General features: G+C 43.4%; 1 protein-coding gene across 3 annotated transcripts in view; it reads right to left on the reverse strand.

The window, feature by feature from the left end:
* Positions 1-27,606, reverse strand: part of MYO10 (myosin X) — a 195,067-nt gene that overhangs the window by 54,420 nt on the left and 113,041 nt on the right. For all 3 annotated transcript variants that reach the window (XM_037063038.1, XM_037063037.1, XM_037063036.1), the window contains exons 10-19: positions 22,006-22,135; positions 20,342-20,460; positions 19,304-19,450; positions 19,035-19,135; positions 18,859-18,925; positions 18,215-18,307; positions 17,728-17,796; positions 17,463-17,545; positions 15,256-15,364; positions 13,250-13,330 (exon numbers count right to left, since the gene is read on the reverse strand). In XM_037063038.1, the coding sequence (XP_036918933.1) occupies positions 13,250-13,330; positions 15,256-15,364; positions 17,463-17,545; positions 17,728-17,796; positions 18,215-18,307; positions 18,859-18,925; positions 19,035-19,135; positions 19,304-19,450; positions 20,342-20,460; positions 22,006-22,135 (999 nt within the window). The remainder of the gene's footprint in view (positions 1-13,249; positions 13,331-15,255; positions 15,365-17,462; positions 17,546-17,727; positions 17,797-18,214; positions 18,308-18,858; positions 18,926-19,034; positions 19,136-19,303; positions 19,451-20,341; positions 20,461-22,005; positions 22,136-27,606) is intronic.

The following is a 27,606-nucleotide window of genomic DNA, read 5'->3' on the forward strand; positions in this document are numbered from 1 at the left end:
AAAGCTTTACCTTTAGCTCTGATGATGTTGTGGGACTATTTATGTAATTCAGGAAAATTTGTCTTAGTTCTCTACTTATGTATTATAATAAGCTTTAAACTGTCCCATGGAAAACAATATCAAGGTATGCTTACAAAGATTTCATAGTCAAACCCTCGTCCTTTGCCTCCCCCACTCAAAGCTGAAACCCCAGTTATCCAAACTTATTTTAAGAAGAGACTTTAAAAAGCTTCAGTAAATAGTATGTAAAACATTTGTTGCTAGTGAAGTTTTCACCATTATAACACACGGAAGACTGGGCATGTGTGTGTGGGGAGGGGGGGGAGATGCTACAATATTTTTAACAGGGACCCTTTTCTTTCATTTCATTAAGGCAAACTTTTGAGTATATCCACAGTGTAATTCCAAAGCTAAACAGTATTCCCTTTTAAGTGAAATACTGACAAATGAAGCATCTGGCACCCTTTAATGAGCTGTTTTGTCCTTTCAGAGTGGCTGAAAGTAGGACAGCCATTCATTTGAGAAAGTGGAGAGCATAGAGCAATTACGTAATCCTGCAGGGCACGCTGATGGCAAGTAAGGGCGCCCAGCCCCCCCCTCCCCCAGCCCCAATTAAAAATGTCTAGTACTACTTACTAGGAAAAGAAATAATGTATGTTTAATTTAATGACCCAGGGCATCTGGAAAATGTTAACTACTACTCAATTTTCTATTTTCACCGTACATAACACAAGGTTCAAAGCCCTCACAGGCACGATAATAATAAAAATTACATAGATGCCATTTTTACTGAGAGCAAAGGACAAGGAACAAAAAACCAACAAGAAACAATCTGCACTGACACCTTAACCCAGAGATTTTTGTTCCCTGGGGTGTGTGTGGCCTCTCTGGGGACAGGGAGGGGGGAGGGGACTGTTACTGGCATGTGGCCTGCTTCCTACTATGCATCCTACTATGCATCCTACTATGCACAGGACAGGGCCCCCAGCAAAGAACTGACCCGTCCAAAATATCAGCGGTGCCCAGGCTGACACAGTCTACTGTCACCTGAGAAATAAGAAAATGCTGAAATGGGGAAAAGCAAGAATACAAAACAGGATTACAAACACATTTCAGTTTGAAGTGCTGGCCAGGAGATGCAGACCAGCACAGAACCAGAAACTTCAGAGAACTAGAAAAAAAGTAGGTTACAAAATCAGACTATGAGGCCACAGCTGTGAGGAGGGTTTTGGGAGGAAAACCCCAGTGGACCGGTACTCACCTAGGCTGAGGGCAGGAGAGCAGTGAGCATTCCTTCAGAAACGGTCTGGGGAGGGAAGAACCCTGAGGCCATGCCTCCATCCAGGCAACCAGTCCAGAGTGAGAGGGGGAGGGGAAGAGACTTCTCCCAGAGGTGCCAGGAAGGAGGCGGGGACTGCTAATGTCACGGGCCTGGGGGTGGAGACCAGGAGGGCAGGGCGGGGGAGCCGGCCCCTGGAAGCTTTCAGCAAGACAGGCGAAGGCACTTTTGGTGGCTTAGCCTTAGAAACAAGAAAATGGGCATGGACTCTTAAGAAATGTTTGGTAGTGAAAAGAAGACTGTTCAAAGCGGAGGCCTACTCACTCCCACCTTCCCACCCTTTTATGTATGTATAAGTTTTATCTTAAATATACTAGAATATTTAGATTACTTCATGCAAAGCCAGTGTGAGCAAGGAGATGGGATCCTGGGAGAAGGAACTCTCAACAGCACAAAAAAGAAAAATTTGATGGAATACAGTCCCGGGAAGGCAAGATGCAATTCCCCTTCGGAAAGGCGGGGGCCATCTGAACTCCCAGCAGCAGAGTACATCAATGGTTGTGGTTCTTCAACCACTCACAGACCCTGGTGAGTGCTAGTAAAAAGCAACATGAAACCAAACAACTCATTCAATCTTCACACTGGCAAAGTGATGTCACTATTTTAAGTTTTATCCCTTTGATTGTACCACTGAAGTTGTCGGATTATTTTCCATTTTTACTTCACCATTTGGAAACTTCTCATGGATATGTTTTACTCATTTTCCTACTAAAACAGGTGTTATTTTCTTATTGATTTGTTAGAGCTCTTTATTTATTAAGGTTATACATCCACTGCTATACATGTTGCAAACACAGTTTCCTGTTGTTGCCTTACACGTGTATACGTATGTACACATAAAAGTTATAATGTGCATGCTCTGACCGAGCAAATACACTTGAGAATTTACCTTAAAGAAACAGCCCTGAATGTCTACAGATATTTATACACGTGAATGAAAAGTGACACTGTTTAAAACAAAGAAAATAATCCAATAATAGAAATTTCACTTAAGGTATAGCTATTAGAAGAGTTCTGTAGTCATGAAAAAAATACAAATATTTTAACATACAGTAAGTTTTAAAAAGGTAAGTTATAATATTAAGGTACACTACAACCCCAATTTAAAGAAAAAAAGTATATATACAGTACAATGTAAACACAGGGTGTCTCTGCATAGTGAAATCATAAGTAACTGTAATTTTGAAGTTTTGAAATGTTGCCAATTTTCCAGATATTTTATAATCAACAAGTATCGCCTTGGCATTGGGGAGAGATAGAGGCAAAACCCAGTAGGTCTTGTGGGTGTTTTCTTATTATTACTATTTATTGTAGTCATATTTTCAAGTACCAGAAAGAGCAGACCTGAGGAAGGAACAGGGCCTCCCCCAGGGCCAAAGGCCAACACCTGAAACGCAGAGGAGAAGGCAAAGGTGCCCAGGTGCCCCCTCCTAGCCCCCCCTGCTAAGAGAAGACTCAGGGAGCTTATACTCCAAGCCTGAGAACAATCTCAAACCCAGTGCTTTGTCCCGGAGTGACCAAGGGGAGCACAGCCTTTGGAATCAAACCTTTGTAAAGTGGCTAGGTGAGCAGAGCGGCTTTTAGAATGAAGTCACTAACAAAAATCGCCCCTTAAGGAGGCAAAAGGGCTGGCTGTGACAATGCTAACACAGGGTCGCTTATACCAGAGACCAAAAATAACAGCAACAGAACAGCAGCCTGCGTAAGATAGGCAGAGAGGCTGGGCCTCGGACCCTGGACACTACTCACAAGGTTCATCAGGATCGGCCCAAGTAAAACACACAGCCCCAGGGATGCCGGGAGAAGGCCCTGGCTACCGTCATGGTGGGCACGGCGGCAGGCATTTACCCCGTTTTCCCAGTTGGCACCTCCCAGGAGGTGAGCAAGCAGGGCAGGCTGGGGTGCAGTCTCTGACTGCACAGCCTTCCTGAATGTGCCCTTTTCCCTTTAACACACATGAGACTCATCTGAGAAGGAAATACTCGTCACCAGAGAGTGGGTGTATCCATGGCTCAAACCCTTTTGTAAATAACAGCGGGATTATGGAATTGGAGATCCGATTTCTTCCCCTCCTCTATGGGAGAGGGAGAAATACGTGGCGCTTTCCCATGACTTACCCTCAGCCTTTTTCTTATGGCGGTTATTCATTTCATGTCAAATGAATTACTCATAGCATTCTAAAAACTGATGGTAAACATGAAACACTCTTTTGGTTTCCACTCACCACTACACATTATCCCAACGAAAGCAGATTGAGTTAAGTAGCAGTCAGACACATTATCATTCATTTCTTTTCAATGTAACTCAATTTCATATGAAAGACCACCTTCTCGTTTAAAACTGTTACTCCCTTAAATGGCACTTTTAGCAATTGAATAGAAATCAAATGAACACATTCATATGTCCCCTAGAGGAAGAGATTAGCATTTCAGTCTCTCTTTATTATGTTCTTTTCTTTGGAGACATCTACTTTGGGGAATAAGGGAATCCCAACAAAATGTGCCTTATCAGGTTTCTCCAGGCAGATTGCAAAATTCCAGCAAATGTAAACTCGTGTGAAACAAAACATTCAACAGATGACCAGTGAGCTCCAGTAATCTCCCCCGTCCCCATACTCACGCAGAAACTAGTTTAAAATGCAATTTAAAAGAGATAAGTTCTTGTATGCAGATTTCTTACAGTAATAAAAGCACAAGGCAAGGAATAATTGCAGGACAGGAGTATGTAAACGTTTAAAGACAAATTGTTTGAAATAAAATAAACCACCACCTGCAATTTCCCCTCGCACCCTAATATGAAAAATGATTTTTCCTTGTAAGAGGTGAACTCCTTCTCAAAATCAAACTGCACCACCGATGCCTTATCTGATAAGTACCACATCGTCGTTAATTTTTACAAAGCATCAGTAGTTCAAATTTGTATGTGCATACAAACTCAGCATTTATCTATTTGTGTAGAAACTATAAACGCTTCTGGTGCTCACAGGGATGGCAAATCCTGTTCTCCGAAGGCTTACAAAAATTTCTCTGCAAAACTTTGCACTATTGTGTTCCCCGCACGGTACACACAACTTTCAGGCAGCACAAATACGAGGAAAACCCCTACCTTGCGTCTCTTGTCCCTCCTTCAGTTTCCGTCCACAGCCAACGGCTGCATCTTGAGCAGTATGGACTAGGAGCCTCTGAGCCCACAGACACAAAAACGGGCTTTCTTTGGCTGGCCGGTGTTCCCAGTCTTTTATGTGGGGTTTGGGGCTCTGCTTGCTTAATTCATTCCCAATTCTACTGAAAGGCACTGCACCCTGGCGAGGCTGGCGGGGCAGCAACTGCTGAGGACACTTTCGACTGGGGGAGCACACCAACCACCTCCTCTGCACCAACAAACATGCAAAGATATTTGAAGGGCCAAAGAACCTTAATTTTAAAAGACGACCTATTAAAACTAACAAAAAAAATGCTCCTGGATAAAATCAAGCCAACGGTAACATCGGAAAGTCTGCAATGAAAACAACACTCTTCCCTGGAGTGGAGCTTCATTTATGGCTATTTATCCTGGTCTTTACATAGCACTACTGAATAGTTGCCATGACAACTCAGTAAACAGGATTCAAGTGACCACTGAGGGGTTTAGCGGCATTGTTTCCTTTAGGGAGAAGAATGGTAGCTTTAATGCTTCCTTTACTGAGATTCCCTGAAAAGGTAAAGCTGCCTTTTTACACGTCTCCTGTAAGTGATATTCTCAGAAGTCCAAGATGCTGGCTATGGCTGCTTCGGTTAGCAGAACAGCAGACAGCAGGAGTGGCAATCAGAAAAGGACAGGCAGAATTATGGAAGCTTACAGGATGCCAATAAGCAGGCAGAGGACATGGGACCATCTCAAATGGCTGTCAGACGGACCGCATGTAGGGACGAGTCACAGGGCTGAAGATCCAGAGAGTCCTGCAAAGTCCCAGCTCCCTATGCTTTTTGCCCTCCCCATTTTTCCATTTAGTCTCTTCTGCGTAAAAGGGTATCATTCACATTTTATTGGATGCCATTAAACTTCATTCTCAGTGCTTCCCCTTTGGCCAGACGATCATAAACTATCCCACTCTTAGAAAAACATTACTTTAAAATGTTAATCTTATTAGAGAATCGAGTATGAACATTGGGGGTTTGGATACATCGTGATGGTATGCATGTGTCAAAAATCAAAGGGCCATGTGACACAGTGAACCTCAGTGTTCACTCTGCTTTAACACTGGCTCAGTAACGATAACTAATGTACCACACTAATTCGAGATGTCAATAATAGGAAAACCTCTGTGTGCAGGTTGGACGAAAGAGGGACATAGGAACTATGCTAAAAAATTCTGTAATCTTAAAAATGCTCTCAAAAATAAAGTCTATTAAGTTAAAAAGCTCGAATAAAAATGTTCAGCCCAGGCCCTGGCCAGGGGGCTCAGTTTGTTAGAGGATCATCCCAAAAGGCCAAAGTTGCAGGTTCGATCCCTGCTCAGGGCACATACAAGAATCAACCAGTAAGTGCATAAATAAGTGGAATGACAAATCGATGTCTCTCTATTTCTCTCATCTCATAACAATGGTAAAGATTAAATGAGTCTTTTTTAAAAAAAGCTAAGCCCTGGCTAGGTGGCTCAGTTACTTGGAACATCATCCCATACACGAAAAGGTTGTGGGTTCAATTCCCAGTCAGGGCACATACGTAGGTTACAGGTTTGAGCCCCTAGGGGTATGTATGGGAGGCAACTGATGTCTCTCTCCCTTCTCCCACCTGTCTCTCTCTCTCTAAATCAATAAACATATTCTTGGGTAAGGATTCAAGCCAATTACAACAATCTGCCAAAGATATGTGATTTAAAAGTAAACCCCAAAAGGAAAGGTCCAGAAATAGTCTTAGAAAGATTTTCTGTGATTCAGCTGAAATTGAGGAGTCAACCCATGAGGAGGAAGTAAATAGTAATAGTGTAAAACTACTGGGCATACTGTCCACATTCAAACATATAATTCCAGCGTGAATTATTTCACAGTCAAATGAGCTGGCTGCACTACCTGATTTAATACTTACAACTGCTCCCCTAAGCAGGCACTGTCATTATACACACCTGAGAGAGGAGCACACAATCCCAAGGCCACGCACTGCAGAGTGACAAGAGGCTGGACAGAACCCCAGGTGCACGCCTTTGATCTATTTCTATTTCACCCCACTGCTTCAAGGGCCTCGGCACCTGTGCGTCTTTTCCCACATTCCCAGGACAGTGATGTATCCTACCGCGTGACCCAAGACACCTTGTCATGCCCGTCTCAGTGGGAATGGAGCAGAGTGAGCTATGTCCTTGGCGTGGAGCACAAATGATGTAGTTACCCAGGTTCTGCAGGTAACCCCACAAGCACTCAGAGGGAGAGGCGCTGGGGGCAGGGGCGCCGTGGGGAAACAGTCACAGGGGGAAGAACAGAAAAAATACACATGAGTGAGACAAGCAGTCAATAAATAAGACGACCAAAGCTCTGCAAAACTCAGGTGCCCCAAGAGCCTGGAGACTGCACTATCGTGTGCTGAGGTCTGAAGAAAAATCCTGAGATGACGTTCTGCTCAGGAGGGTGTTTACTAGAGCCAGAAATGTGTTATTTATTAAGGATTTAAAAGTATCTGACACACTCTTTGGAATGAGTATGTATCTGACATTTCACTGTAATCTTAAATGACTAGATGAAAACCAGTAAATGGGAGATGCAGGAATGCAGATTTCTCCTCCAGTACATGTAAGGCCTTTCCCATAAATATCGAGGGCTTAAAAAAATTGCAAAGGCTGTTTAAGAATAAGGGAAGAGTAAATCCTCTGCCCCTGAGTGTTGTTTAGGGAGACACATTTCATCAGTTCCTAATGCAAAGAGGGTCCCATTTTGATGTGCCTGAAACTGGGATGTGTTTCTGACTTGCTGACACCCCAACAGCCATTCCCACATAATTCAATACCTGGGGGTGTGAATTTCATCACAGCCTTTCACTCCATCTTGGCCTGTAAACCAAAGGGTTGCCGGTTCAATTCCCAGTCAGGGCCCATGCCTGGGTTGTGTGTGGGGCAGGTCCCTAGTAGGGTACATACAAGCAGCAGCCACACATCGGTGCTTCTCTCTCTCCCTCCCTTCCTTTCTCTAAAAATAAATAAATAAAATCCTTAATAAAAAAACATATTAATACACTACAGTTTCATCCACTGGATAGTTTTTTTTTTTTAATCTGCAGGAATGGGAGTAATAGACAGAAAACTATACTTGAAAAATAATTAAATAAAAAAAAAAGAAACAACAACAACAACAAAAAATAATCTGCAGTAAGGTCTGGAAACAGAGTAGCACAGTGTAACTGTGTTACTAGTGAAACAAACACTTGTGGTGGAGGGATGACCTCCGTGGGGGTTCAGAAGAAGCCACCCCAGATGTGCCTCAGTGGCACAGGCAGCTTCGGGCTCAAGAGAAGCTTCTGTGCTCTGTCTTAACTACCTAGAAGAACATGAATGAGAGGCTCTGCCAGTAAAAAATTGTCAGAGAAAACTTCTTTTGGCCTTTCTATAGGACAGGTGTTCCCAGGCTTTTATGTGGGGTTTGGGGCTCTGCTTGCTTAATTCATTCCCGATTCTACTGAAAGGCACTGCAGCCTGGCGAGGCTGGCGGGGCAGCAACTGCTGAAGTTTGCTCATTTGGAAAACTTCTCCTCACAAAAGGTCTGCTCTGCTCATCACCTTGCAATGCCTGTTTGAGGCCCCCGAGGTGCCTCACCCCCTCCCTGGCTCAGTCCCCCAAACCTCCCCTCTCCTGCCAGTGGGATCTCTGACTCTCTCAAGTTCCTGTGCACGTGAGGTGAAATTCTATTTTCTCTTGTCACCCTGTCTCCTCTTACTGATTATTCAGCCAGGCAAAAGAACCAGAGCAGGGCAAGGGGAATTTTCCCCCTTGCCCACACTGCCCTTTCATACTTTTTACAAAGCAACAACCAAGAGGTGCACGTGGTGCCCTGCTCTGGTTTAGCAGGAAGAGCTCTTGCTTTCCCAGGGAAACGAAAGTAATGGCGCATTTTACCACGTGGGAGTCTTACGTTCAACAACACATGGTAATGGATAACGCCTGGACTGACCGATGTACAATTCCAGACAGCTCCATCAGAAGGCTCAAACCCAATGCCTAAGCTTCCAGTTTAAACCCTTGTTACCTGACAGATTCACACTCCAGAATTTCTTACCCAACCATGGCAGCTAACAAAGGTGACCCGTTTAGATATCTAAGTATTTGAGTTTGACGTCCCAGCCCCAGCTTGAAGAAGTGGTTGTGAATCAGCCTCAGGGGCTGTGCTCGGCTGTTCCTAGGGGGACCGGCGGAGGAGAAGTAGCTGTGAGAGGCAGACAGGGAGACGTAACATGTTGACATAGAAAGACGGGTTCGTGTTGAGAATATTACCCTAATACCGACCTATAGAAATGTCCCTAGAGTAACTTCCAAATGTACAAACAGATAATCCAGAAGTGAAAAGCATGCCCAAAACAAAATAAATGAACTAGAACAGGACCCATGACAACAAGGACTGAAGACAGTGCACAGGAGTTTATCTTCCCAAAGGGAAGTACTCGTACACCGTGGGCATCTCTCCAGTGCCCTTTCATGCGCAATGCGACTCAACATTTACTGAAAGGTGGAGCCAGGCAGCAGGGTGGAGAGATGCAGGCAGCGGGCCCTGCATCGCTGTGCCGGCCATGGTCTTCCATGTCTATGGAACGCTGTTCAGAAAATGAGATGGGGGAGAGAGACCAGAGCCCAAGACGAGATGCCAAGGGTTGCGGGTATACAGTTCAGTAAGGCTAATGAGAAATCAGATGAATAAAATAGGGCAAAAAATCCAAGTAGTTCACATACCACATTATCATCAGAGCTTTTTACAGAAATGTTCGGTCTTTGTTAAAGGCAAAAAAAAAAACAAACCCCAAAACAAAACCCTAGACGACGCTGGCAGGCAGCACCTGGGTCGCACAGGTTGGAATCTGGAGATTAAATGTGCCGATTCAGTAACCTAGTCTCCAAGTCTTTATGCCTCTGGAAAAAAGTGGCTCGTGTTTCCACAATGCAGGCACATCGCTCGCACTTCACGTGTGGTCACGGCTGTCTAGGGGGCTGTCCAAATGTGAGGGACAGAGTTTCTGACATAACACTGGCAGCAGGCAGGACAGGGACACAGGTCCAGTGCTTCAGACAAGGGCAGACCTATTGTCCCCAGCTTCATCCTCAGCCTTGACATCCCTTTTCCAGCACATATGCCTGCAGTCCACCTCTGGAACCTCACGGTTCCCCTCCTCTGGGGCCTGGACTGCAGCTTCCCCTCAGTGAGGCCACCCCTCTGCTCTCTCTTCCCCTCTTCTTATAAATAAGCTCGAATTCAAGGAGCCCCATCTTCGAGAAGCCTTCCTCCAGCAGCTCTGAGTCCAGGGCTATTCAGGTTCCTCAAGTCCTGCCTTTCTGAAGAAGACCTGACAGAAATTTAGATGCTGCTGGAATCAAGGATGTGTCCCTCTGGAGCCCCCTCACATCAAACCTGCAGAAGGAGCAGTGAGGAGGGGCCGCCAGTCCCAGGGCAGCTGAGACTCCCTCTGCAGGGAGCAGCCGGCCCGGCCTCCATTCGGGACTGGGAACTCACACAACCAGTTCTCACACCTGGGAAGGTTTCCCTGATACGCATCTTCCCGTTCCCTTCTTTAATTCTGCCCTGCACCTCCCCAGGGTTTTTCTGAAGAATGTTAATGACAGACTTTTCTGACTAGAATTTAGGTATTTAAAATACCAGGCACAGAGGGACCAGGAAAGATCACAAGTCTGGAATACCCCTAGGGAGAAATGAGGCAAAGCAGGTTTCTTCTATACAGAAATCTCCCCGGCTTGGTTTGGAGGCTTTCTCCGCCAGAAACCACTATTGCCTAAGCAAATGCAAAAGATAAAAGCTAACTGGCCACAATAGCAATGAAAAATTGTCTGATGGAGAAGTCTGCTCTTTGTAAACTGAACATTCTAAGTTGACTGGAGACTGGATCCGCCCGTGCTAAGACAGAGGACTATGTGAAGAGGTATCTTGTTTTCTTTTAGTTCTACTTTATATCTTAGCACCAGCTGTGACACTGGTCAAGTACCTGTTATATAACACCCAATACTAGCTGTAAGTTGTTTGTAAAAAAAGCAGTCCACATGTTACTATACTTGAAGACTTATAATGGTTCCAGCATTTCAGTTATATTCTCCCTCCATATACCTGCTTTCAGAGCAAACACAAAGACCCCATAGTACCCCCACCCTAAGGAGATCTCGATGCTCGAGGCCCCGGTGCCCATTCCGGGATTCACACACTTGCCGGGAAGGGCAGGCAGCCTGTCCCACAGCCTGGGGCCCACGCTGGGCGTGCTCACTCGCCAGGAGTCTCAGGCATGCCGGACAGGCTCCTGAAGGCACGGGGCAGCTACTTGGCTTTTCCTAAGGCCACAGTCCTCTAGGCCTCCAACTCAGGAGCAGCTGTTCTTATCCCTTCTGGTCACAGAATTGCTGAAAACCAAACCAACAAACAAACCCCACAGAATCTGCCAAAACCTGTGATCCACGTTCCAGAATGATGCACACAATACCTTGGACACAGTTGACAGGTGATGGATGGTCTTACCCTTCTGTGCCGGACTTCCACCTTTCCCACCTCTGGGGTGAAGGAAGGCAGTATTTCCCCTGTGAAGTTTCTAGAAGCATCTATCTTTGGACAAAGGAGTATTCACAAGAAACTCCAAATGGGGGCTGTTTACATCCATGTCATGTAACATAATCACTAGTAACACTCCCAATATTTTCAGTGCACCCATATGAAGGCTGAGCAAGTCATAATTTAATATCTCCAAATTCTAATTAACATCTCCACACTTAAAAATCCCACCTACATCCACCGCCTCAGACAAGTCAGTTCTTGTGTCTGTGCCTTTACTGTCTAGGTGTCTTTAAAACGTTACCAAGGTATTTCTGTCAAAGTCTTTACAGCCCACCTCTTCGTGTGCCATGAATCACTGTCTGCTGCAGTCAGGAGAAGAAAAGGTTGCAAGCCAGCACAAATGGAAAGATGAGCTTGGGCTGGATCATTTTTTTGAAATGCAAAGCGAAAGAAATTGGGCACGATCAAATACCAGCAAGGAAAAATAAACATCAAAGAGAAAGTGATTTTGTCACTATCCTGGCAGCTGAACTGTTTTCAAGAGGGCCTAATTTCCAGAGCTATTATAATGTAGAGGAACTTCTAGCCTTATAATAATGCAGAGACAGTAGGCCCCCGTGTCATGGGATCCAAGGTGCCGACCGCTGGACACTGCTCGACTGCGTCCCACACCGCTAGGAAAGAGAAGGAGCTCCCATGACACTGTGGCTTGCCCAGAGCGGCAAATCCACCCAACCTCCAAGACCTTACGCTGGAAAACACATGCATGTTTAAGGTTGAAAGATGGTATTTATCGTGTTATAAAAACAAAACAAAACAAAACAGAAAAGAAACACTGACAGGTGTCAAACAGCTCCCGTGAATGCAGACTCCAAATGCAAAGGCCATTTATGCGGCCTTGGACACACTGCCCTTTGGGGTTAGAAAGTGAAATATAAACCAGCTAACATAGTACATGCTTATGCCTTAACTATGAATTTCCTACAAAACATAAAAAAAGCTATGTGCTGCTTATATTGTCATTCTGGTGGCAACATAAAACGTTTGAGTATGAATTTGAAATCTGAAAGGATGAGTTACTACGCAAACTACGAGAACAAGTGCACACTCAATGACGTCATCACAGACCTTCTATGTATGACCAATCTCGGCGGCCTCTATGCCACGCATGTGCCGGGTTCTCACCATCATACCTCACAGGAAGGTAACAAACTAAACAGGGTGCTCTTCATTAAAGAGCACATGCACTTTTGTCTTCCAAGAAGACAAGAACTCAATACTGTGGTTTTCGTAAGTAAACATCTTTAAACTGTAAATCAGGACTCACTGTAATATTAAGTCAAGACAGTGGGTAAACAATATGAAAAGCAAGACGGAGCCTCCCCCAGGCTGTCAGACTGTAACTGAGTTCCACGGGATGCAGCTCATGTCAGACGCCTTTTCTTGGTCCTTATGAGGATGACGTTACTTTTTCAACTGAGGGGGCCCTCGACATTACTCTCTGGTGAGAGTTTTCCTGGGGGTTTCTAAGAGCTGATATTGGCCAAATCAAGATAATTTCAATTTATTTTAAAGACGGGTTGCCCATTTTTAAATGTCTTGGACTCAGCAACTTCATCTACCTCTATTACTAAATTTCTTTGTTTAAATTGCTTTTCCTTTTAAAATTTACATTATTCTGATCAGGACATGGCACTCAAAAGCTAAAATCTTGGAGCTTAAACCTGAAAACTCATGAGGACAACCTCACAGGGATTTAGAAGTCAGTTATGACCACCTTAAGGCCTTAAGCTACGGAATATGGACTCTTCATTCCATTTAACCACAAGGCAGGATGAAATGGACAAACACATCAACCACAAAAACCATACCAACAACTTCTTGTAAAATAGAAGCTTGCCCAAAATGCTCACATCAAATCCTTAAAAAAAAAGTACATGCTCTACAATGTTTCTTTTCAACTAGATTTCTCTAAAGCTTAACAGCATTACTCAAAAGCAGACAACCAGGTCCAACAGACAAAGGCAATTTTTCCGTCCTGTACACCGTGAGGTTATAATAATGCCACGTGCATCTCTAACCGTCTACAATGAAAGGACTTTGGAGAGACCAACTCTGAGGGTAACCAGTCATCCCCAGAGGCAGTGTCCTGACAGACGGGGTCTCATTCTGGAACTGCCCTCTTACCTTCTGCATGTTTGGCTTGACACATCGAACAAAGAAAGGATTGCAGGAGCTCAGCGTGGCCATCAAGGAATGCAGCGAGTCCTAAAATAAGAGAAAAAGTATACGGTGATGCGGGCTTTTAGCACGCCGTTCTTCCCATTTCTCAGCACCCTTGGCACTTATCAGAAACAAACTTAAGAAATGTAAATCATAGGAATAATAGTTTTTATTTTAATCCTATCATTCTAATATAAAGTCGAAGTATTATAATTCATTGTCACTGAAATTCATCTGTCACTTCTTTAAAATAGTACCATTAAAAAAAAACTATTCTGCCCTGGCTGGTGTAGCTCAGTGGATTGAGCACAGGCCTGTGAAGCAAAGGGTCGCCGGTTCGATTCCCAGTCAGAGCATATGCCTGGGTTGCAGGCCAGGTCCCCAGTAGGGGACACATGAGAGACAACCACACATTGATGTTTCTATCCCACTCCTTCTCCTTCCCTTCCCCCCTCTCTAAAAATAAATAAATAAAATATATTTTTTAAATTATTCTATTAACCAGCAAAAAAGTTTAGAACATTTCGATGGTTGGCAGAGAAAACCTGAGAAGCATACACTGCCCACTGGAGTTACTCCTCCTAGCTCATTACTTCCACTAAAGGGACAGCCTCTACCACCACCTCACTGGTCTTTGACCTGCAACCTTCACTTTTACCTTCAATCACCAGGAAGATCAATCTTCTGTAATTCAGCTTTCTTTTTTTTAAGTTTTTTTTTAAATTGTGAATTTTTAACATTTGCCAAAGCAGAGAGCATGTAATGAATACTCATCATCAGCTTCAGTTCATGGCTCATCTCATTTCGTCTGATGCCTGTCTTGGCACATACTATACCCACCCCTTAGAAAAGCTAATCTGAGATATTGTATTATTCACCTCTCAGTATTTCAATATATACTATTAAAGGGCAATTACTTTAAAATGTATACAGACAACCACAGCGACATCACCCAAAAAAGATTTCACGATTTCATTAATGTTAACATTAAAAACTACAACTGCCTCAAGTTTCATGTAGAAATATTCACCGTCACAAATTTCTTAGTTGTTTAAAAATCCTTCCCTGAGGATATGTTTATTGATTTGAGGAAGAAAGGTCAGGAGTGGGAAAAGGAGAGGAAGGGAGGCGGGGGGAGGGGAGGGAGAGAGGGACATTAATGTGAGAAAGACTGACCAGTTGCCTCCCTAACATGCCCTGACAGGGGATTGAACCTGCAGCCTTTTGGTGTACAGGACAATGCTCCAACCAACTGAGCCACTCAGCCAGGGCCACAAATTTCACAATTTTTAAATGCTTTGTTCTTTGAAATCAGAATTTCAACTTCTCTTTTTTAAAGGGTTTATTTATATATTTTAAGAGAGAGGAGAAGGGAGGAAGAACGAGAGGGAGAGAAACATCGATGTGAGAGAGAAACAAACTGGTTGCCTTCCACATGCGCCCAGATAAGGGACCAAACCTGCCACCCAGGCCTGTGCCCTGACCAGGAATCAAACTGGTGACCTTTCAGTTTGCAGGTCAATGTTCCACCAACTGAACAACCAGCCAGGTCAACACTGATGTTATTTAAACATGCACTTGGTTATTATTCCTAGTCATAATATTGTAAATATTCCTGAGAAAAATACAAAAGCCCAGACATTGGAAGAAATGTACACTATTTTCACATGATCATCTTAATACAAACCAGAGTAATGCCACAGGGTCATTCCTAAGAACTGCTATTTCATATAATTAGAATAAGTAGCTATTTATTTTTAACAACAACAACAAAAAACTACATGTTTTCATCTGGCTCACGAAAAAAGTATATTTTATCTCTAAAGCAGAAGGAAGTATATTTTATTTCTGGTTTAAAGAATGACATAAAAGAAAAACACATACACATGGAGCTCTTGTTCCTAACTCCTATTTTCATTTCTTAAATCACAAAAGCGATGGCCTCATCAAGGCCAGCAGCGCAGACTAACCTTGAACTGGGAGCTGACTGTGGGCCGCCGGTGTTTGCTTCCACATTTCAAAGTATCCTGATTATTGCGGCTTGAAACGTGTTCAAAGAGGTCATAGATGAAGTCGAATCTGTGACAGCAAAGAGCAGAGGACTGTGAGGGGCACACGCCCAATCAGTAGGTGCTGAATTACTGTAACTATAATGCATTTTCTCTCTGACAATAACACGCTGAAGCCTGGAAGAGCCGAGACAGCTTCCAAAGATTTAAAACCAACCTCTGCCAAAAGTGTTAGACGTTAAAAACAAAACAAAACAAAATAAACCAGTAGCCACCTTCGGAGCTCTGGAGTCTTTCAGAAGAAAAGTGGATTGTGATGCAAGTGCCTGGTGACCCAGGGTGACATGCCAGTGAGGAGCACGGTGCCCCCCAGAGCATCCCCTAAGCTCCCACAGCCATGGTTTCCCTGGCTACAGAAGGGACGTATTTGTTTTGCTCTCCTCCCAGTGCTGCAACGTCCAATCACTTAACAGATGGGAAGGGGTTAACTCTGGAGTGAGGCAGGTTCAAATCCTGCCTCCGCTGCTTCTTAGCTGTGTGACTAGGGCAGGATGCTTGCTTCTCGCTAGACCTCAGTATTTCCATTCAAAAAATGCGGGAAATTTTAGAATTTATCCCATAACTCGGGGGTGAGAATGAAATGAGAAAATGTACACAAAAGGCTGAGCAGGTGCCTGGCACATGGTAAGTGCTGTGCTGTAGTTGTTACGACTACTGAGAAGTTGCACAGAATTCACTGCCCCTGCTAATAGAGGAAATGGTTTCTCGATAACTTTTTATCTTCCTTGCACAGAAGACATAATTAGCTGTAAAGTGGTGGTGGGGGGGGTGCAGTTTAGTGGCTTCACTGAGACCAGGAAAGGTGGGGAGAAACATCTGGGCAGCTGCACCTCCCAGAGTGGCAACAAGTGACCCTTGTTCAATTTTCTTCCAGGGTGCTATTTCACGCTCCCTCTTTGAAGTTCTCCAACAGTATTTTGAGCACTGTGGAGAAAAGCCTTGGTTCCATTAAAATGTCACGGATGTCAAAGGTGAGAGAGCAGAGTGAACAAACAGCCCAAGTCCTTCGGGTCGCAGACAGAAACCTGGGGCTGAAACAGGGAGGTCTTTACTCCAATCCCCGAAACAGTGTACGAGCGACAGTGAAACGCCACCCTGCTGACCCCTGGCCTGAGCCTGTCAGAACCACCTACCACTTCTACTCGGCCCGAGACCCTGCTAATTTTCCTGAGATGCGTCACTCCAGGTCTAGTAACTAAGAAGCTGCTGTGACAGACAACACGCAACGGAGTTTTTCAAACACTCCCATTTTTACAGGCCCAAAACCTCATCTACACGTAAACACGGCTGACGACACTGTGGAGAGGCACTCTTCAGAGAGGAGAATTAAAGCTCGCCGGAGACTGAACACTTCCATTCTGAGCTTCTCAGCTGATGCCTCAGATGGGCTCCCTCCGCACAGTTAACAGCTATGCAAGAGACGGGGAGGCCCCTGGCCTTGACATTCCAGGAAGTATTACAACTTTTAGATAATTGTGCTACTTGCCTTCCTCAGATATGAAACATTTACTTCTGTGATAGATTCACTCGGGATCTGACACAGACATCGAAACCTTATCACAGGGTTATTTTTTCTCTCACAAAGCCTCTTGGCTTAATATACACAAATGGCTAAACTAATCAATGATTGATTTAATGGTGTGAATTTACAATTCATAAATGAATAAATGAATGTGCACTGAACTTTTTAATTTTAGCTGAATTGTATCTGTTTATTTTTTTTGACAGCCTCCACACTAACTCGAGACAGAGGGGTCCTGCACACCCAGGGCCAAAGTCGATTTAATCACAGCTTTAAGCTTGACAACGTGGGTGGTCTGGTTAAGACCTCAGGTCCTGGGGCTGAGCACACCAGGTCAAAACTGGTGGGATCTCACACAAGCCACCTGACTGCTTCAAGTCTCCGTTTCCTCATCTGTATAACAAGGCAGTCACTGCTATTCATGTTTTCTCTCTCTTGGTCATTTTATTGATGAAATATTGCCCAGGGAAGAACGGAACAGACTAAGTTGCTTCCTATTAATTTTTTTCCGTATTTGTGAATTGAAAGCATTTGCACAAATATTACTTTGCTTGGTAATGATGTCTCAGGGCAGAGACCGACATACCGGCTTTCCCTTAGCAGGTTGAGAAGGTCATCTCTAAAGGTATCTCTGTTCTTCTCCAAGATGCCCCGGACATCATACTGCACCTGGTTTTAAAAAAGTAAATGCAAGATGGCTCAAATGAGCCATCTCAACTCGTAAGTATCTCCCTTTAAAGACAGACAACGAAAATAAGTCATTTCAATATAGGTATGATTGGCTTCTGAAATTACTATTTCTCTAAATACCCAGCGGGCAAATGTCAAGAGGAGCTTAATTAAGAAGTTACCTCTCCAGCGTAGTGCTTCACTCCAAAATTGTTGACTGCAACTCTGGGCTTCACGTAAAAGTGGTTGTTCTAGTAAAAAAAAAAAAAAAAAAGCAAATACCAAGGCCTTTTACTAACTGATTTCCACGGACTTCCAGAGAAAACTGACTACAGTGAAAAGACTTTCAGAACCAGTCATGTATCATACACAGCAAATGATACACTCACTGACAACCATACGGCCCCTCTTGTCCACCATTACAGGAGGTTAAAAATACAAAATTCTGTACTCATAAACCAATCACGGGAATATTCTGACAACTCTATCTCTCTGGCTTGTTTTAATTTAGTTCTAGCAATCCAGGAAGGGCTCCATCAGTTTGAGAGAAGGATAAATACATGTGGGAGGCACAGTGGGGCCAACAGCACTGAAATGATCTCGTATGTGATCTTAATCTGTGGATTTGCTCTCCCAACATAATAAAAAAATTTGAAGGTCTTGACATACAGCGTGTTGATTGTGTAGTTTCTCCAATAAGGTGCTGTCCGTGGCTTGGGGAAAATGGCTTTCTTCATTGATAAGGGCCAGGAGGCCAAGTTTCTAGAAGAGGGAACAAAAGGTTAAATGAATTAAAGGTTGAATGAGTGCTTCAAAATGTTTTACAGCATGTTTCCTCTCTGTCAAGTAAATTAGAAGAAAAAAGCATGGTAATTTCTTAGGCTGGAAAATTCAGAATAAAAAAGAAATGCAATAAATTCAAATTCCACATGGACATAAGGAAAAAACAAAACAAAACAAAACTGAGCCTACCACAAGTTCATGGACAAAACTTTTTCAGTTGACCAGTTTGCAAAGCTTTTTCAGTTGACCAGTACTGGCAAAGCTTTTAAAGTTGACTTAAAATAGAAGTGAAGCGGATTTGCAAACTGCTGATTCTAAAATATTCGGTTCTATGAGACAATAGTCTTGAAGCAGCCAAGTATTTAAATTCAAACGTGCACATTTACATTTATGTTTCCAAATGGTCCATTGTGTTCAAAACATTCACATCTTTGATGTGCGTGTTCACACAAGCTACTCTGTTCCCATAAATATGAATCAGCCCAGCTGGACACCCTTGGGACTGAAGCAACTCTTCCACAATATATTACCTTCTCGATCAAGTCCAGGCATTCTCCATTGTCTATCCAGTCAATATCTTCCCACACTAATCCTTCCCTGCGGAAAGATAAAACAGGGCTCAGTCACAGTAACCTATAGCTTTAAAATGGTCTAATTTGGTGGCTGATTTTTACAAAAATTGAAATAGAATCCCCCAAGTGCTCACCTGCTATATTCTAGTTGTTCTAAAGAAAAAATATGCTTGTTGAAATATTCCTGAAGTTTCTCATTTGCATAGTTTATATTGAACTGTTCAAAGTGATTAACCTAAGGGAAGAAACCATTTGAAATGTATCTTTAGTGTTTGTTCTTTTACAAATAAAGATGGAAAAAATATGCAGAGAGAAATATCAGTGTTTGTTACAAGAATTTTGTTGAAGAGCAGCCAAAAGTGGAGAGAAAAGAAGTCATGTACCCTACACCTTGGAAGCATACCTCAAAGTTTTCAAATCCGAAGATGTCAAGAATGCCAATAGATTTAAAGTCATCTTTGCCTTTGATCCTGCTGTTGATCTTCTGGATCACCCACGCGAAGCAGCGAGCATAAAGTGCCATGGCCAGGGAGTCTCTGCTGTCTACTGCCTGAGGGGACAGGAGATGGGGTCACTGTTTACAGTGGACCAGGGACAGCCCAGGTGAGCAAGTCCACCCCACCTGACTCGGGAGTCCTTGGGGGAGATGTGATGAACAGGGGTGATACCTGCGTACCCAATGTCAAGTCAGTCAGTTCCATCTAGGACAACACAGACTTAAAAAGAAGGATAAACTGGAGCTTGCTTAGTTATTTTCACAGTAGGATTCGCCAAGAATGCCTTTAAATATCAGGTTCCAAACACAAGTAAGAATCTGAGTTATATATATCAGGTTTAAAACAATAATTAAGAGTGAGGATTTTTTTTTCATTCTTATCTTCTCCTATTTTACTCTGTACACATGAAAGTTTTCTTCATGAGATATGGCTAGCATTCTTTACTTATCTCATCAAGAAACAGGCATTCTGTGGAGTACAGCTCATACCTGGCTCAAGGCAGCAGCAGAGGCAAAAATAAGTGATGCGATGTACTCTAGTTAACATTTGCTTGGTTCTTATTCTCTGCCAGTCGTTGAGTACTTAGTATGCAGTTTTTATCACAAGGACCCTCTGAACTGGATATGACAATGATCCTTGTCCCCTGGAGGGCCCCGCTGGGCACAGCGAACACACTCCCCGAGAACAGACAGTAAAGGTGGGAGAGTCGGGACTCAAACACAGGCCACCTGCACCAGGCCCGGCCTTCTTACTAGGCTCCACCACGGCACCATCTCTTAGACACAATTCAAGAACCTATTCCCCGCCGTGCGGATGTCTTTATTTTGATCCTGAACCAAACTCATCTGGATAGTTTGCTGCTGTAACTTATTTGAATCAACGCCATGGATCTGAACCCCCAGGAGCGTCATTTAAAAGGAGCTTGGAGAGTAGGGCACACGTACCTGCTGGACACTGAGAGGCGTGAGGATCTCCTCCCCCCTGAGGAACATTGATCTCTGGGTCAGAGCGTCTGTGAGCTGCGTTGGGTCCAGCCCAAGTAACTCTGCAGACCTGCCCAGGGCTGGAAATGAAGAACAGGGCAAACGTGGGTTCCCAGTCCGGGACAGAACGGGCTGCGGGGCCCCAATGACTTCAAAGCAAAGCACACACAAGCAACCCATGAAAGCAAAAATATCACCGAGTCCCTGGGCACTGTCTGTGGGACACAGATACTACCGGTCAGTTACCCGCCCTTTCATGGAGTCCTCGGTTAGTAGCAAAGAACCTGGTGCTTAGACCAAGTGTAGTCCAGAGACCCCCAGAGGAGGGGGGTTCCCAAGACCCTGTCGGAGGGGTTTGTTCAGTCAACTATTTTCAGTAATAATAATATTAAGGTGTTATGTGCTTTTTTATTCTCATTCCCTGACCAGTATACAGATGAGTTTCCCAGCAGCTACATAACCTGAGGTATTTCAACAGTCCTCCAATACATTAGATATTAAAAGAAATCTGCAAAAATGTAAGACAATGTTATCTTTGCACTAATTTTTTAAAAGTCAAATAAAAATATATTTTAATACACAATGAGTTTATTACAGTTATTTTGTAATGACATTTTTAAATGCCTCAGTTTTAATTCCTAATGTTGCAAACATCAACAGATATAACTCACTTTTTAAAAAAATTAGCCCTGGCTGGTGTAGCTCAGTGGATTGAGCACGGGACTGTGAACCAAAGGATGGCGGTTCGATTCCCAGTCAGGACACATGTCTGGGTTGCAGGCCAGTTCCCAGCAGGGGACGTGCAAGAGGCAACCATACACTGATATTTCTCTCCCTCTCTCCTTCCCTTCCCCTCTAAAGATAAATAAATAAAAATTTTAAAAAATAGCTCTGTGGCGTTCTCCATGACGTTAAGATCACCACAAGGAGCCAGGCGAGACATTTGCAAACTGCTGACCTGCAGCACTGGGCTCTTCTCCAGCCATTTTGTACTTCCCACATGCCCAGCCTCCACACCCACTGTACTGCTTCCACCAGAATAGTTAAAAAATAAACACAGAAACCACTCCAGGTAAACAGCGGACATTGCTCTGTGCATATTAACGCATTCAATCTCGACAACACATTGCCAAGCCTCTTCACTGCCACGACGAGGCTGCCAGTGCTGAGAGGACGCACAGCGCAGGGAAGAGCCTGAGGCAGCCCCAGGCTGCACACCAGGCACTCGGGCTGGAAAGTATCCTTCCTAACAGGACGCTGTGCCACCACACAGTAACTACAGAAGTCTATGGGGACACAGGTCCTGTATCTCATCCCCATCACTCGCATTTCCTCTTGTTCGGCCCCCTTTCCTTCTTTCTTAGTAGGAACAAGAACATAACCACCATCCCATTTTGCAGTAACGTCTCAAATGTTTGACCCTTTAATAGCTGACAGTTCACATCAGACACAAAGTCCTGTAGCTCTTTATTTCAGCAGTCAGGAAGCACATTCTGTAAAGGCCTGAGAGTGAATATTTCAGTTCTAAGTCTCCTATGAGGGAAAAGCCAAGGAAGGAAGGAAGGAAGGAAGGAAGGAGGCAGGGAGGGGAACCAGGGGGGAGGGGGAAGGAGGGGCACTCTCACCCGTTTTGAAGGAGACCTGCGCCCCACCAGCGGTGATGAACTCTATGTTCCCAAGATGTAATATGCCAGCAAGCAGCCTCAAAACCTCCCGAACTTCTTCCTTGCTAAACTGCATTACATCCATTGCGGTCTGGAAGAAAATGAATGTGTTTAAATTTTTGTGTTGCTTTTTTCATGCTAAAGAAAATGAAAAAAAAATGCTCACTACACAATAAAATTATTAGGTATTGTTCTGAAAGTCAAGAAAAGAACAGGTACATGACCACTTTTAATGATAAAGACTTTACACAGGTACATGTAAAACAACATGACATTGAGAACTGTGGAATGCTGAGAGAGAAAACAAGCAATGAAAGAAAAACAAATACCATATTTTTCAGACTATAAGATGCACCTTTTGCTCCCCTCAAATTTGGGAGGAATAATGGTTAATGCTGCTGTTGAATTCTGTTTACATTTACATTGGTGAAATATTATGTTATTTATGCTATTAAATATTTTACCACATTTTTTGCTTCAGAATTTTTTCCCCTATTTTCCTCCTCTAAAAACTAGGTGTGTCTTATGGTCTGAAACATACGGTATCTGCCTGATGTGGAAGCCTCCTAGTAATGCCACAAATACCTGGGAGTCACACAAACAGTGGTGACGAGAAAAACTTTCTGCTACAGGTATCACAGCATAATGGGGCACGTATTTTCTTACACATAAAATATGGGGGGAGGTGAACACTTTGGGGATGTAAGACTCCATCCGAGTCCTCCTTGGTAAAGGAGGGGGCTTGTCTTCATGGTTAAAGGCAGCAGGGACCAAAGGAGGTGGAACAAAACTGCGTCAGGAACCGGACAGAGAGTCTTCTGATCCTTTTACGACAGAGACTGGATCTACCGCCCCCAGGCACTCACTGCCTCTCTCGTTTTCCTGGCTGCAAAGGGGTTTTAAGGTCTTATCTTGTCCTCCAGATAGTAAATGAAACTTAATATAGTGCTGTTCTGGGGAAAATAAAAATAAAATTGCTCCCAATAAGTATCTAAACAACTTTAATTTATCCAGGGCTCTTCTGAATCATATCTAAGATTTGCTCATTTTCTATTGTGATTCAGGAACCACATCCACGTGAGAAGTAACGGCACCCCGCCCCCACACACATATACAAACGACTGAGGGCAGAATTGGTAACAACCCTGCTAAAAATGACCCACAAAGAGGACTGGACTTTATATCACTGCCAGGGCCACAGGAGACGGGGAAGAAGGAAGCCACGCACCGCTTTGAAGCAATAGAAATTGCAAAAGGAAACAACTGGAGATTTTTAAATGTGAGACATATAATTTCTTTACAAGGAAAAAACAATGAAGTTGAAACAAAGGGCAAAAACAATAGGCAGGGAAACAGTATTAAAAGAAAAAAATGTAAGGGAAGGAGCAAGGGCCATACTAGGAGATACACAGGCAACAAAAATAAAACAGGCCCCTCTTACAGAGGAAGCACAAATCCACAGAGAAATGTCCTGCTTTGTGGAAATGAAACATGCACAAATGAAAGACTAATTGGAGATCCCTTCTATTGAATTAGCAAAATATTTCTGAAGGATCAACCTAAAATTGGTGAAACTGGGATATTGACGTACTGGCATTGGTACTATAAATGAGTATAATCTTTTTGGAAAACAAGATGGAGTGGCAGCACTGTGCTGGGCCACGTGTGGACACAATCCTACCGTGTTCACAGAGGTAAAGGAACTTTCTTGGGGTTGCACGACCAAGCTTAAAAGACAGGCCCCACAAATCCAAAGTTCAGGAACTCATTAGTGATCCAACTCTTACTTTCCAAGGATAGAAGGAGGGAGGGAGGGAGGGATCTCCCATAACTTCAATGATGAAAAGTTGTCCCGAGGAAAATGGCCACAATAAAGTTTTGCAAAATTTCACTACAATATTATCTTAACACTTTCAGAAAAAAAGAATTTTAACTGCCCTATAATTAAACAAGTCAAATAGAGTAAATAAAATTGTTAGGATAGTGTATAGTTTTCTAAACATGATATAGAAATGAGCATTTTTTGCTTTATGCAAAAATTAAACATCATTATATATTTTTTTAATATTTTATTTATTTATCTTTAGAGGGGAAGGGAAGGAGAGAGGGAGAGAAATAGCAATGTATGGTTGCCTCTGCCGAGGACACACAATGTATCATGTGTCCCCTGCCGGGAACTGGCCTGCAACCCAGGCATGTGCCCTGACTGGGAATCGAACCGCGATCCTCTGGTTCGCAGGCCTATATTTTTTAAACTACAATAAAATCAAGATGGGAAGGAAATTTACAAAATTACAAGTATGCTAGTGTCAGTAGGCTTACAAACATCACATTCTATCATGCCCTTTACTGCTGTTGACATGCCTTTAAACATCAAACACAACCACTAGCGAGTGTCGGATAAACGAAGTGCTCTCTATTCGATGGGCTACTGCTCGCCATAGAAAGGAATGAATTGTCTCATAAGGGATGTGGAAGAGTAAAAGCAGGCAGGCTCAGGACAATGTGTTCTGTGTGGTTTCATCTACATGAAACTCTAGAAAGGACAAATCTATATCCTATGTACAGTGACTGAAAGATCTGTGGTTTCCTAGGGCTGGGCCCGGGGAGCTGGGATTGTCTGGGTAACGGCACAAAGAAGTCTTAGGGTGCAGAACTGTCCTTTACATTGATTGTGGTTGTAGGCACATGAGTGTGTTAAAGTCAAAATTCATCAAAATGTATGCTTTAGACCTGGCTGGTGTGGCTCGGTGGACTGAGCGCTTGCCTGGGAACCAAAGGGTTGCTGGTTCCATTCCTAGTCAGGGCACATGCCTCAGTTGTGGGCCTGGTCAGGTTCCCAGTAGGGGGTGCATGAGAAGCAACGACACGTTGATGTTTCTATCCTTTTCTCCCTCCCTTCTCCTCTGTCTTAAAAATAAATAAAATCTTTTTTAAAAGTATGCTTTAATGGGAACACTGTACTTTACGTACATTACATCTCAATAAAGTGGACCACAAAAAAATAAAAACACCATGATTTAATCAAGCGTGAAAGACTCAATTCACGCGTACAAAAAGAAATTAGACATCACTAATAGAAACAAGATTTTTGAAAAATAAGTTTACAGTATCAGAAAATTTCAAACTGCCAAATGAAAAATATCAAGAAATGCCCTATGGAAAAATTCTTGGTCAAGTTCTGAAATTACATGCAAAGGTTATCCACAGAGATATGAAAGCAGATAGATAAAATGTGCTTACTTCGTTAACAAATCTGTGACTTCTTCACTTTCAAGTCCAATCCAAGTAAATTAATTAATTAGGAGTGTGGTGATGAGTGGTGATTGCACTAATCACACCACAGGGTAATTTAGGGCTGCAACCAGTCATCACCAGCGTGGGTGTGGGCGCCGAAACTGCTAGCCCGAGCCTCTGTCCACCGTCCCTCACTGTCCTATTCACGGTATTTTTAGCAGCAGTCTCCACCCCTTTGGCAGGAGTAGCACTTCACAGCTTATTGTAATTATCTTATTTTCTCAACAATAGAGCTCAGGACTTTAAAAAAAAAAACGCTGGGAAATTCTCAGTACAGTTGAGAAGCACTAAATAGCAATTTAGTTATAAAACTGCCACGAAGTTACAAAATACTTTCAATCAAGTCTTTATTAAGCTCATAAAAATTAAATGTTTGCAAAAGTTTATGTGGGGGGACTGGTGGACGAGGGTGTCGAATATGTGATACAGTCCCAACCATTAAGGCCTGAAGGAGCGAGGCCGTCACACTAGTTACAGAGAAGAGCAGCGAGGTTAGGGTAGCTCGCTGCCAAAAGACCCATCCGCTCCGGGTCTCAGAAGCGAGCTGTGAGTGGGAAGGCTCCATTCAGGAAGGCAAAGGGACCACAGGTGATCCCTGAGTAAATGGTACGACAGCAACAGTGGAAGGAAACGTTTTCTGGGCTCAGTAAATTATTACAAGCCATTTAATAACTTACTGTATAATGTTACGTTATACTAAGGCCAAAATATATTATTTTATAATATAAAAATTGTTTTTAATTTTTTTTAAATTTATCTTTAGAGGGGAAGGGAAGGACAGTAGAAAAATATCAATGTATGGTTGCTTCTCATGCATCCCCTCCTGGGAACTGGCCTGCAACCCAGGCATGTGCCCTGACTGGGAATTGAACTGCGATCGTCTGGTTCGCAGGCTCGGGCTCCATCCACTGAGCTATACCAGCCAGGGCCTATAATATAAAATTTTATACTACCAAGTTTTCCAACACTAAAGAGACTGATATTTCCAAGCTTGGCAAAATGGAGGTATCAGGTCGCCCCTTTAAATTTTCATAGAATTGGATTCATGAGGCATGAATTTGTGCATACATTTATATGCACTCACATGATTAAAAACCCATGCACGTGCGCCCTAAGGCCGGTGTGGTGAGGAAATCGCAGAGTGGCCTGTGGCCACGCCCACTGTGAACACTCAGTATTGTACAGTAAGAGGATGGGAGATTATGGCTCAAAGACTTGCCTCCCCTCACATTTCATCGGCCACCATCCTGGTGGGTGAGTGCAGGAGACAGAGTAAGTTAGTTGTTATGGTTGATTTAAAATAGCTTTTCACACTGACTGGGCAATTAACAGTTAACCTGGAAGGCTGCAAAAAAAAAATTGGCCATGAAATTTACAGGTCACTGTCCCCGCCCCCCTAAAACAGCTTAGGGTACCTCACTGGCATTTTTATTTATTTATTTTTGTTTGTTTGTTTATTTATTTAAACCTCACATGAGGGCATTTTCCACTGCTTCTAGAGAGAGGAAGGGAGAGAAGCATTAACCGGTTGCCTCTCATACATGGCAGACAGGAAATTGCAGGCACCAGGACCAGGGGTTGAACCTGCAACCTAGACATGTGCCCTGCCTGGGAAGTGAACCCACAACCCTTTGGTTACGGGACGACGCTCCAACCAACTGAGCCACACCATCCAAAATGGTATTTACATTAACGGCATCATTTGATACCAATGTTGAATCCTGAAAACATATAAATTCTCAGTGAAATAAGCAAAATTCTTAAAAGATCCTCCTGACAGAGTATACTAACACTGAAATTGATAAAACGAATGATGACTTTAATTATAGTAGCTAAAAATTAACAATGAGAGGTGACACTTTCATACATGTTCATAGAAACAATTTCTCTCCATTTTCACTTTACCACACTCGGCAAACAAATATTGTTGAGCCCCAACAGAATGTGGCCCTGGGAAAAAGAGCTTCATGGAATTCAAGGATGAACGTACAAATTCAAGTGGTATTTGGTGCTGGCAGAAAATACTAAGGTGAATTGCATAAGAAGCAACAACAACAGTATAATCTGTTCTAGTCGTTTTCAGCAGAAAGCAGGGATTATGTGGTTCACTCACTGCAGTCTGCCCATTGCCTGGCGCACAGTGGGTGCTGGCACATTGAACACATCACATCAACAGCCAGAGTCTGCTGTCTCCTTAGCCATTTCTGGGTCACTCCTGGTCATAAGGGCTGTGCAAGGCAAAAGGAGGGGCTGGCTGGTACCGAT

Source organism: Sturnira hondurensis, unplaced genomic scaffold (assembly GCF_014824575.4).
Source record: "Sturnira hondurensis isolate 20B ecotype Veracruz unplaced genomic scaffold, ASM1482457v3 Scaffold0014384, whole genome shotgun sequence".
In the NCBI taxonomy this organism is placed as follows: domain Eukaryota; kingdom Metazoa; phylum Chordata; class Mammalia; order Chiroptera; family Phyllostomidae; genus Sturnira; species Sturnira hondurensis.